Source organism: Vulpes vulpes, chromosome 11 (assembly GCF_048418805.1).
Source record: "Vulpes vulpes isolate BD-2025 chromosome 11, VulVul3, whole genome shotgun sequence".
NCBI classification, from domain to species: domain Eukaryota; kingdom Metazoa; phylum Chordata; class Mammalia; order Carnivora; family Canidae; genus Vulpes; species Vulpes vulpes.
Genome location: NC_132790.1, coordinates 25,693,903 through 25,705,959, shown reverse-complemented (window position 1 = coordinate 25,705,959; position 12,057 = coordinate 25,693,903). Strand labels below are relative to the sequence as shown.

Below are 12,057 nucleotides of genomic sequence, written 5' to 3'. Positions count from 1 at the left end.
AGAAAGTTTTTCAAATTCAGACTCCTTACAATACATTCTCTTTATTTCCATCAGAGAACAAGCTTTAGTCCTCTAGTCCTTGTAAACATTTAACATAATGGTATGAGATCAAACTGTAAGGATCCATATCCTTGCCCTGTGTTCTTGGGGTAAGTTTATACAGGGAAAACGTTAGCTTCTTACTCAGTTCACAGTAGGTCTTGTCATGGAATGATACTTCCGCATGGGCCAATGCAGCTGCTTTTCTGTGACTTCCAAGGGGTGCCCAAAACAATAAAGGGCCATGATCCTTGAGTATTTTGCTTTTTGTTGACTATTTTGCTTTTTGTTGATTAGGGTCAATCTTTTTCATTAACTATGAATCCTTTCCCAAGGGGTCAGAGGTCAGAGAGCTGATAGCGTCGCACGAGACCATCCCGACAGCATGTGTAGATCTGCTTCTCCCATGTGGCTACCTGGAACACAAAAGTTCACAGCTCAAAGGAAGCCTGAGAGTCTTCCATTTCAAAAAGAGGTGTGTTATTTATCCCCATTAGTACAAGTGAGTCTAAGAAGCTCTACTGACTCCAAAGACTGATATCCATGATAGTATTTTAAAAAATAGGTGGCTAGGATCTGGGACTACAGAACAGATAATTAGCCAAGCAGAGAGCAAACTCATTAGTGTGGTACATACTTGAGAGCAGAGGGTCTGTACCTGAGAAAGGAGATAACCTATAGATGGGCCAGGATATTCCTGAATCTTGTATAATTATATTCAAAGAAGTTCTCAATATGTGCTTGTCTGAGGAGGATTTCAGCAGCTGCTGTGTGGAGGAGCAAGGTGCTTGCTGGAGCTATGCAATGGCACCAGGGGCTGAGGTTAAGTGTCACTCAGGCTATGCAGCTCCCAGTGGGGAGGCTCCACTGCGAATGCCACCTTGCTTGGTGAGTGCATGGTGCCAGGAGGCCGCCAGCACCATGGACATAGACCACTGCAGCATCACCTCCTCCAAGACTTCCGGAGTTTCTCAACCTCATCTTTGGGGTCGGGAGGCATTCTGGCATTTACGCTATGTGGGAGCCCATGTCTTCATCATTTATGGTGACTATGACCACTTCTTTGAAGATGTGTACCTTCTCATTCCTTCAATAATGATCATAGCTGTGGACCCCTGTTCATTTTTTGGCCCATTGTTTACTGTGCCACAATCTGGGAAAGCTGCTGTAGACTTGCCACATTTGTCATCATCCTACTCTTGGTTTTTGTCACAGAAGCTGTTGTAATGGTTTTGGGATACGTTTGCAGAGCAAAGGTGGAAAAATGAGGTTGATTGCAGCATTTAGAAAGTGTGTAAGACCTATAGTGGAACCAACCCTACAACAGAACCAACTAGTCAGACTGGAAAAACAGGGACTGGTTCAAAGAAACCAAAAATCACAGTGTCCCTCTCAGCTACAGCAGAGAAACAGCCAGCAGCTATAATGGTAGGTTGGCCCATTCCTCTGACCTCCATACTGAGAAATGTGATGTTCTAGGTGTGAAAAAGCTATAAAAAATCATGGTGCACGTTATCTGGGCAGTACTGGCATCTGCAGCTCTTTAGCTGCTAGACATGTTGTGTGCATGCTTCATATTATGCAGGAGTAGAGATCCTGCTTATGAGCTCCTCACCACTGCTGGAACCTCTGCACCACAGAAAATGCAAGTATGAATTTTTAGTCTTGTTCTGATTTGGAAGGTGAATCAAGCAGGTTCTCTTTGGTAGTTAAAGAAATTTAGCTAAAACCACATGTTACACAGGTACTGGACAGAGCAGCTTAACTCTTCAGGTGCCCACCTATGGCTTTCTTTTCCTGTATTGACTCGCCATGTCCTTAAGTTTTTAAGTATGACAGTGAATATTCTCATTTCAGAACCATTTGTGAGTTGCATAGTGTGGGAGAATGAGAGGAGGATCTGGCCCCCCCCCCCTTTTTTTTACCTCCATGTAGTAATAGGACTGCTGCTAAAGTATCACTGGGTCTTTCCGTCTTTTTCACAAAGGAGAACTTTTGACCAAGGGATTTGGGGAAAGAGGAAGGAAGTCAGCTAAGATTAAAGTTAATACCAGATGGTGCCCTTTATCAGTGTCCCTTTAAAAAACATATATTGTAGTTCAATAAAATAGCATAGTATAAAATGACCAAAATAGATTTTAGAATCATACAGTATATTTTGGTTCATCTTCAAAATCAGACTGATCTGGGGTGCCTGGGTGGCTCAGTCACTGGTTAAGTGTCTCCCTTCAGCTCAGGTCATAATCTCAGGGTCCTGGGATTGAGCCCCACGTCGTTGGAGCTCCCTGCTCAGGGGGGAGCCTGGTTCTATCTCTCCCTCTGCTTCTGTCTCTCCCTCTGCTCCTCCCCCTGCTTGTGCTCTCTCACACTCTCTCAAAAAAACAAACAAACAAAAAACAAATCAGACTGATTTTTGAAACTAGAGGTTTTTCATCAAAACTGACTTTATAGGAGCATAATATGTGCAATACTGTTTTTAAAAAAATTTGTGGGGTATCCCTGGGTGGCTCAGTAGTTTAGCGCTTGCCTTTGGCCCAGGGCGTGATCCTGGAGTCCCAAGATGGAGTCCCACAGCGGGCTCCCTGAATGGAGCCTGCTTCTCTTTCTGCCTATATCTCCGCTTCTCTCTCTCTCTCTCTCTCTCTCTGTCTTTCATGAACAAATAAATAAAAAATCTTAAAAAAATATATATATAATTTGTGTATATTGTTGTATGATTGAGCCCACTCATCATAAATCTAAACTCATTAGGATTAATGTACCCATGCAGACTAGCAAAATAATATGTAGGTGAGATCTCAGTTGTTAATAAAGTACAGACTTTATTCAGACTTTATTTCATCCCTCAAAAAAAAAAAGGAAAAGACTCTAAGATTAAGAATCACTAATTTAGTGGAAATAGCATGAATTCTAGAGGTAGATTAATCTCAGGTTTGCAAATGTGTAGCTACATGACCTAGGGCAACTTTCTCAACCACTTTGGACCCCAGTTTCTTCACCTATAAAATGAAAATGGTATGCTAATTCCCAACACAGAACTACGCAGAAATTTTAAAAAACGAAGTAGATCTATATATGCATTTATCTGAAAAGAGCCCTAGATGTTAATTTAAAAAAGTCATAGAACAATACATATAGAATGATCTCAGTTATGAACAAAATAAAGATTAAAACTGTATTATTTACATAAATACATAAACATAATGATGTAAGTGCAAATTCTCCAAAAACAGCGTCAAAAGATACTGCTGAACTGTTAATGCTAGACACTTCTGCAAAGAAGAGCAGAACTAAAAAAGTCTTAAAGGGGACTTCAAAGTCTGTAAAATTTTCTACTGGTTGAATTTTTTAGGTATATATTAACTGTATAACGTTTTAAAAATTATAAAAACAATAGAAATAATAATACCTATAACTCAAGAATAGTTAACAACAATGAAACAAGATGATACATGTAAAATATCCAGCACAATGTCTGGTCAATAAATATTATTTCCCCTTTTGTTTTTCTTTTCACTCTAATCAAATGATATAATCAGTCTTGAACTTTAAATAATAATAATGATGATGATGATAGTTAATATTTATAGACGATTTAAAATTTACAACTATTTTCATATACATTATCTCATTAACACTTTCAATTTACAGAATTGACAGACCAGGGAGATGAACTGATTTTTCAAGTTTCGAGCTAAGAAGTGGTGAAATCACTTCTGACTCAAAATTCTCACTTCCTTTTATCTCATCCATAAATATTTTATCATCCTGAATGCCCACAAAGTAGCTGGATTCAGTCCTCTCAAAAGCCCTTGATCCCAAGTGAGAATCACCCAGGCTCCTCACAGGCCTGTACCTTGTACACAGGATCAGAGTCAGCCCCAGTGAGCTCAATGAGATAGTCTAGGTCTTGCTGGACAATGAAGCAGCTTCCATCACCTAAAAGGCAAAAAGTAAAATTTAGATAACTGAAGAGAAAGCTGCATGTAAAGGAGTTTTTAAGAAATCAATATTTTAGTTTATTTCTGTACATCACTAGCCTAAAGAAGATCATCCCAAGACCCAGAATGGCAAACAAGTCTCATTATGTGGGTCAAATATGAGGACTTACACTGCCTGCCTAGAATGCTGGGCTAGGGGATGCCTGGGTAGCTCAGCACCCGAGCGTCTGCCTTTGGCTCAGGGCGTGATCCCGGACCCAGGGATCGAGTCCCATATTGGGATCCCTGAAAGAAGCCTGCTTCCTCCCTCTTTCTATGTCTCTGCTTTTCTCTCTGTGTCCCTCATGAATAAATACGTAAAATCTTTATCTTATTTTATTTTTTTTTAAAGATTTATTTACTCAGAGAGAGAGAGAGAAAGGCAGAGACACAGGCAGAGGGAGAAGCTGGCTCCATGCAGGAAGCCCGATGTGGGACTCGATCCCGGGTCTCCAGGATCACACCCCAGGCTGCAGGAGGCGCCAAACCACTGCGCCACTGGGGCTGCCCAGTAAAATCTTTAAAAACCATCAAACAAACAAACAAAACAACTAGAATGCTGGGCTAGAGGATTTGAAGGACAAGTTCAAGCTCAGTGGGAAGAAGGGCTCTTTGATTAGCAATACCTGCCAAGGGCACAGAGCAAGCAACGACAGGTTTATATATCTGACTGCAAATTGACTGTGGACAACGATTTTTTTTTTGACAACTATTTTTAACCGAGAAGTGTCTGTGTAAATGTTTCAATGTGCTCCCAAATTATTCTTCAATCTATAAATTTGACCAGGTACAGTAGGCAAAGGAGCAAAGCTGTTATACCAAGAAAATAAAAGTATATCTAATTTCTAAATTTTGTTTCCTCAAAAGAACATGGACAACTGAGACTTGGGGTGATCTATAAACTGCTGAATTAGGTAATTTTTTGTTATTGTTTTACTTAATATAAAAATAGTACATGCTAATTGAAGAAAGCTTTAAAAACAAAGAAACAGAAGTAAAAAAAATTAATCACTCAACCTACCAAAGATAACTACTGTTAACATTTTTATGTATTTTTCCAATCTTCTTTGTGCAAATTTTTATTTTACATATTTGAGAGCACACCACATAAGAGTATCTTTATGAAAAAAAAAAGAGTATCTTTATGGGACGCCTGGGTGGCTCAGCAGTGAGCATCTGCCTTTGGCTCAGGGCATAGTCCCGGGATCTAGGATCGAGTCCCATGTCGGGCTCCTTGCATGGAGCCTGCTTCTCCCTCTGCCTGTGTCTCTGCCTCTCTCTCTCTCTCTCTCTGTGTGTCTCTCATGAATAAATAAATAAAATCTTAGAAAAAAAAGAGTATCTTTATGCATAAAGATTTTCTGTATCAATATTGTGGCTTTGTAAAGAATCCAGGAAAAACTTTTAATCTTTTCAAGTTTTTTAAAATTTGAAACTGCTGTCCAAAACAACTGTTTTCTTTTTTTTTAAGATTTTATTTATTTATTCATGAGAGACAGAGAGAGAGAGAGAGAGAGAGAGAGAGAGAGAGGCAGAGACACAGACAGAGGGAGAAGCAGGCTCCATGCAGGGAGCCTGATGTGGAACTCGATCCTGGGACTCTAGGACCATGCCCTGGGCTGAAGGCAGGGACTAAACTGCTGAGCCATCTAGGGATCCCCCAAAACAACTGTCAATTTTATATTTTATCTGTTAATCTATATACTCCAACTAGCAGCATACAAGAAGACTCTATCCTTTCTTGTATTATTACTAAAAATAATATTTTATAAATTATTATTTATTATTATTTAAATTTTGGCCTTTTAAAAAGACTTATTTATTTATTTATTTATTTATATATAAGATTTTATTTATTTATTCATGAGAGACACAGGGAGAGAGGCAGAGACATAGATAGAGGGAGAAGCAGGCTCCTCACAGGGAGCCCAATGCAGGACTCGATCCCAGGACTCCAGGATCACACCCTGAGCCAAAGGCAGATAGATGCTCAACCGCTGAACCACCCAGGTGCACCAGATTTATTAATTTATTCATGAGACACACACAGAGAGAGAGAGAGAGAGAGAGGGAGAGACACAGAGGGAGAAGACCTGAGCCGAAGGCAGGTGCCCAACCGCTGAGCCACCCAGGCGTCCCTTTATTTAAATTTAAAACGTTATTTTATTAAGTAATCTCTACACCCAAAATGGGGGTCAAACTCACAGCCCAAGATCAAGAGTTGCACACTCTACCAAGAGAGCCAGCTACGCACCCCAAAAATCTTTTCATTAAAGAATTATTACTTTTTAGAGATATTTATATAAATATTGACAGGTAAAATAATACAATGTCTGTGATATGTTTCAAAATATTACAATGGTGGGGATTATAAGGGAATGTGTAAAACAAAATGAAACAGTATTAGCCACAAACTGGTAACAGTTAAAGCTAGATAATAAGTATACCAGGTTCATTACGTTATTCTCTCCACCTTTTTATCAATCTTTGACAATCTCCATAATAAAAAGTTTCAAAATTGTTTAATCTGGCAATTTCAATCTCCTCTCTAGTCAATCAAAGAGTTCCAAAGGACCTCAAAGGTGATCTATATTCAACTTCTAAACTAGTACGGAATTCCCTTTGTAACACCTTGCAGAGTAGCCAACCAGCCTAATGCTTGTCCATCCCCAGAGGTAGTGGTACTCTTCACAATGTCAGCTTCTTTCTTACAAAACAGAACATTTTCCTCATATTCAACTGAAATATGGCTCCTGGTAACTTTGTTTTATTGCTCTTAGTTTCGTCCTCTGAAAACAGAGTTATGACAAATAAAGCACAGTCCCTACTCTCAAGGATCCTGGACTAGAGGGAGACATAGACAATCAGTGTAGGTGATAAACACTATCTTTTTTTTTTTTTAAGATTTTATTTATTAATGAGAGATCCAGAGAGAGAGAGAGGCAGAGACACAGGCAGAGGGAGAAGCAGGCTCCATGCAAGGAGCCCGACGCGGGACTCAATCCCGGGACTCCGGGATCACGCCCTGGGCCAAAGGCAGGTGCTAAACCACTGAGCCACCCAGGGATCCCAGGTGATAAACACTATTGATAAATACAATATGCCAAAGAATTGTGGAGGACCATGCCTGTAGCCCCATCATAGATCATGTATTTAAACCTCTGTTTACTCATTTTTTATATATAGAGAGAGGGTTATGAGTGGGGAAGTGGGGGTAGGATAGAGGGGGACAGAGGAAGAGGGACAGAGAATCATTAATTTTTTTTAAGGGAGGGGCAGACAGGGGGAGAAAGAATCCAAGCAGGCTACAAGTTTGGATCCAACATGAGGCTCCTTCTCGTAACTTCAAGATTGTGACCCTGAGCCAAAATCAAGAGTCAGACATTCAACCACCTGAGCCACCCAGGCATCTCATGAGATAGAATCTTAAGTAGGCTCCACACAGCATGGAGCCTGATCCAGGGCTCAATCTCACAACCCTGAGATCACAACCTGAGTGGAAATCAAGAGTTAGATGCTTAATGGACTAAGCCACCCAGGCACCCCAAAATCTAAGTTTAAATGAACTACAAGGGGCAGCCTGGGTGGCTGAGCGGTTTAGCACCGCCTTCAGTCTAGGGCATGACTCTGGAGACCCAGGATCGAGTTCTGCATCGGGCTTCCTGCAAGGAGCCTACTTCTCTCTCTGCCTCTTTCCCTTTGTGTGTGTCATGAATAAATAAATAAAATCTTAAAAAAAAAAAAAAAGAACTACAGGAAGCCATCTCTCTCAAGTGGCCCCTGGGCCCACCTTGGCTAGCAACGAATCCATCTCTGAAACTCAGCAGGGACAGAACTGGTGCTCCTGATCTGTGGATGACTTGTACTGGAGTCCTAGAATTCAAAGAAAAAGGGGAAATTTCCCTTTTTTACTTCAAAAGCAAAATGTTAAGACTATATTCAATATATAGTACTAGCCATACAAAAGCAAACAGGACAACTGTGGATAGAGATTAAACATTCATAAAGTTTCTTTCCTGGCAAGATCCTTAAACAGTAGATCAAGGTGATCCACTCAAAATCACCTTGGAGTGAATTTAAACATGTCTCTAACTAAACAGGTCATTGAGTTGAATGAACTAAGTCACCACCAATAACTCCAGTTTTTAGGAGAGGCCTGACAAGAGTTCAAGATAACAATGTTAACAATATGTTAGTTGTTCTGCTCGTAGACAGAATTAAGACAGTTGTGAGAATAAAATTAAAAAAAAAAAAAAAGACAGTTGTGAGATATTAAAAGTGTCAGGACTTTTTTTAAGATAAAAGAGAAAGGTGAGAATCAATTTAATATGTATGTAAAGCTGATTTTCTTTTTTCTTTTAAATCTTAAGTAGTCTCTACACCCAATGTGGGGCTTGAACTTATGACCCTGAGATCAAGAATCTCATGCTCTACCAACTGAGCCAGCCAGGCACCCCTGTAAGGCTGATTTTCTAATAGTGATCCGAGATTCCCTATCTTCACAGAGAAAAAAACAAGTAGAGAAGTAAAGTAATTCAAATTATGGAAGAAAAGATATAAGCTAGTCACCTTTCATTGGAATTTCTTTACTGCTCTTGGAATAAAGACCAAATTCCTTCGGATGGTACACAAGTTCTTTCAAACTCCTGCTTTCCTGTCTGGCATCACTTCTCACTGCTACCCTGTCTGCAGGGTATATATTTGTCATATTAAACATATTAAACTACTCAAGGATCCCTGAAAGTGTCGTACTTCCAAATGTCTTCACGTATCTCTCTCTGTATGCTATTCTACCTATGTCAGACCCCTCTCTTCTTTACTTGGTAACTTCCTACTGGACAAGATCCAATTAAAGCTTCATTTTCCTTGGAGAAGCAGTCCCACCTTCTTTCTCTTTCTCAGTGCTTTTCAAATTCCTGTGTGGAGCCCACTGATCACACACTGTATCACAAACGTCTTTTACTTGCCTGTCTCTACTGTTAGACTCCAAGTGCCTCAAAGGCAGAGTCTGTATCTTTTATTTCTGTTTTTCAGTGCCCTGCACAATGTCTGGTGACCACAAAAGCCATTCAATAAATGTCAGCTGAACAAAGGACGGAAATGGAAGGAGGAAGGGACAGAAATGGAGAAACTGTTAAATCCTGGGATGGAGAGGCTGTGTGATTCTCTCTGGGTACTTTTAAGACCTGAATAAGGCCTGTTTTAGGTAGGTTATGATCAAAGCCAAACAAAAAACACAGCTGGCTTACTTGAACTAAAAATGATCAATCTTAGACCAACCCAGATTTAATAACACTGAGAAAATTACTGAGCTCCTTAAAATTAAAAGTTCTATACAACCATTTTAAGTGAAATGTTAGTTCATTATTTAAGCGTAGATTCCAAAGTCAGAACTACAATAGGACAATCATGACAGCATGAATCAAATTACCTTTTAATATGATTCCAGGAATAATAAGAGCAATCAGACAACTCACACTGGAAAACCTTTATGAATGGAAAAATATACCTTGATTCAACAGTCACCTAAATGCTACGCTATGCTAAATCTGTTTAAATCTGTTAAAGCTAATAAAAATTTCCACTCTGCAGAAGACCTGCATCATGCAAATAAATGGTGACTCACCTTGGACTCCTCACATCCAGCTGATAAATGTTTCCATCCTGTGTCCCAGCCAATAGCAAGAAGCCAGAGAGAAAAGTGCAGCAGTTGAAGGCATCTGAGCCAACAAAGAGGAACACCTGAAAACAAGCAGAAGCCAAAACTGCTGCTTAAAGATTAATTTGTTTTCAGGAATAAATAGGCACCAAAAAAAAAAAAAGAAAGAAAGAAAGAAAAGTTTCCCATTTTTTTAAAAATATTTTTTTTCTTTATTTATTTATGATAGTCACACAGAGAGAGAGAGAGAGAGGCAGAGACACAGGTAGAGGGAGGAGCAGGCTCCATGCACTGGGAGACCGATGTGGGATTCGATCCCGGGTCTCCAGGATCGCGCCCTGGACCAAAGGCAGGCACCAAACCACTGCGCCACCCAGGGATCCCCAAAGTTTCCCGTTTTTAGAGACATTTTATTTCTTCTCCCTTTAAGCACCGTGAATCTAAACAAAATACTCAGCAATGACTGAGGAGGAACCCCTCCCAGGATTTAGGGAATCTAAGGCTTGCCCAGGACTTCAGCAGTGTAAGTACTACCATACATGGAGGCAACAGTTTTCAGACTATTAACCTCTCAACACAACGACTCATAAGACTTTCAGTCCACAATATCTTTCTCCTCCCCCTTCTCATTACAACTCTCCGTTTGAGAAACACTTGGGATTCACACATTGAAATTTTGCTTCATGTCACTTCTAACAACCTTTTGAAGGGAGATACTACGTAGGAAAAGAAACAAGCTTAAAGCGGCAATTTAAAGAATTACAAAAAAAAAAAAAAAAAAAGAATTACAATTCTCCCCAAGTGCCTGAAAAAAAGGAGTTATCAGATTTTTATTTGTTCTCTACTGTTGGCTCAATCTGATCATTTCTCCCTCAAATGTTCTAAAAAGGAAAGAAAAGAACCAAACTCGGCCAAATGAACAAAACCTGTGATTTCCCTTTGGAAGGTAAAGCAGTGCAGAGTACAGAGATGATAGAATCAAAAAGAGTGATGTTCCTGGAACCTCATTTCTGAAAATGGAAACATCACTAGAACAATGAAATAATTAGGAGAAATTAAAATACAAAACCTGTGGCCAAACCAAACCTAAAGTTGTCTTGCTGAGGTTGATAGGAGGTGAAAAGAAATTTTAAAACTCAAATCCCAGGGAACTCAGGACTTAATAATGAGCACAGTCTGCCCAGCAAAACTTCAGAGGCTGAAGGAAGAAAATTCAAATAATTCTTCCATAAAAGACATCTGGTCATTAATTGATCAAGACCCCTGAATTCATGAGTCCTTTATTCAGAATTTATTCACATTACCTTGAATATGGAAGGGAATCTACATAACCTCATCATTTTCTATATAGCACACAAAGCCCAGAGAGAAAGTGATTTAACGAAGGTCACAAAGCAGTATTTAATCCTCATCACATAACCCTACGAGGTGAGTACTACTATGCCCAGTTTAGTGATGAGGAAACTGAGGCTCTGAATGGTTAAGTAACCTCTTAAATGTCACAGCTATCATGGAAGAGCTAGAATATAAATGTTGCCCTTACTCCAAATCCCATGCTCTTAATCATTACATTTTACTGGCCCTTATTCCTGCAGCTTTCTCAAAAAGTGAACACAGGGAGCAAGTAGAAACATTTCCAAAACTGCTTTCCAAAAATCAGAGTGATCCAGGATGCCCCAGAGCTCAACAGTCTTGGAGGAACCACTTGCCGGCTGCCTGCTCTGCAGTCCCAAGCACTGAAGTTTCTTATCTTCCCGTGCCAACAGCAGCATTTTTGACTCTGTTCCAATCTCCCGTTCACCTGCATGACAGATAAGCCATGTCAACAGTGGGCTAGGCTGATCAGCTGGCAGTACCAGAAAGCACAGATACTGATGACAGTTTATTGAATTTACTGTTAGTGATTAACTTACTAACTTAAAAAATCATTTATTATATTCTATTTCTTGACTGTTGGTATGGGTTATATAACTGTACATGTTTGTCAAAACTCACAGAACTGATATTTTAAAAAGGTGACTTTTGGGGCACCTGGCTGGTTCACTCAGTAGTGCATGCAACTCTTGTTCTCAGGGTTGTAGGTTTAAGCCCCATGTTGGGGGTAAGAGGTTACTTAATAAATAAGTTAAAACTTTTTTTTTAGATTTTATTTATTAGAGAGAGAAAGAGAGCATGCTAGGAAGGGGCAGAGGGAGAGGGAGAAAGAATCTGAAGTGGACTCCACACTGAGCACAGAGCTCAACGTGGGGCTCAATCCCACAACCACAAGATCATGAGCTGAGCCAAAACCAGGAGTCAGATGGTCAGCCAACCGACCACCCAGACACCCCAAAAAAGCTAATTTTTTAAAAAATAAACTTTTACTACATATAAAGTATA

At 39.8% G+C, this 12,057-nt stretch overlaps 1 protein-coding gene and 1 pseudogene across 5 annotated transcripts in view; one reads left to right on the top strand and one right to left on the bottom strand.

Annotated features, from left to right (window-relative positions):
• Positions 1 to 21: 21 nt before the first annotated feature.
• Positions 22 to 12,057, bottom strand: part of PAAF1 (proteasomal ATPase associated factor 1) — a 44,963-nt gene continuing 32,927 nt past the window's right edge. For 4 of the 5 annotated variants that reach the window (XM_026010509.2, XM_026010506.2, XM_072725906.1 and 1 more), the window contains 5 exons: positions 11,388 to 11,479; positions 9,646 to 9,761; positions 7,810 to 7,892; positions 3,896 to 3,978; positions 22 to 455 (listed from right to left, as the gene is read on the bottom strand). In XM_026010509.2, coding sequence (XP_025866294.1) covers positions 378 to 455; positions 3,896 to 3,978; positions 7,810 to 7,892; positions 9,646 to 9,761; positions 11,388 to 11,479 — 452 coding nt within the window. In that variant the 3' untranslated portion in view covers positions 22 to 377. Of the gene's footprint in view, positions 456 to 3,895; positions 3,979 to 7,809; positions 7,893 to 9,644; positions 9,762 to 11,221; positions 11,480 to 12,057 lie in introns of those variants that run through there. The other variant, XM_072725908.1, reaches the window with a different exon arrangement.
• Positions 721 to 1,694, top strand: LOC140594494 (tetraspanin-3 pseudogene; annotated as a pseudogene).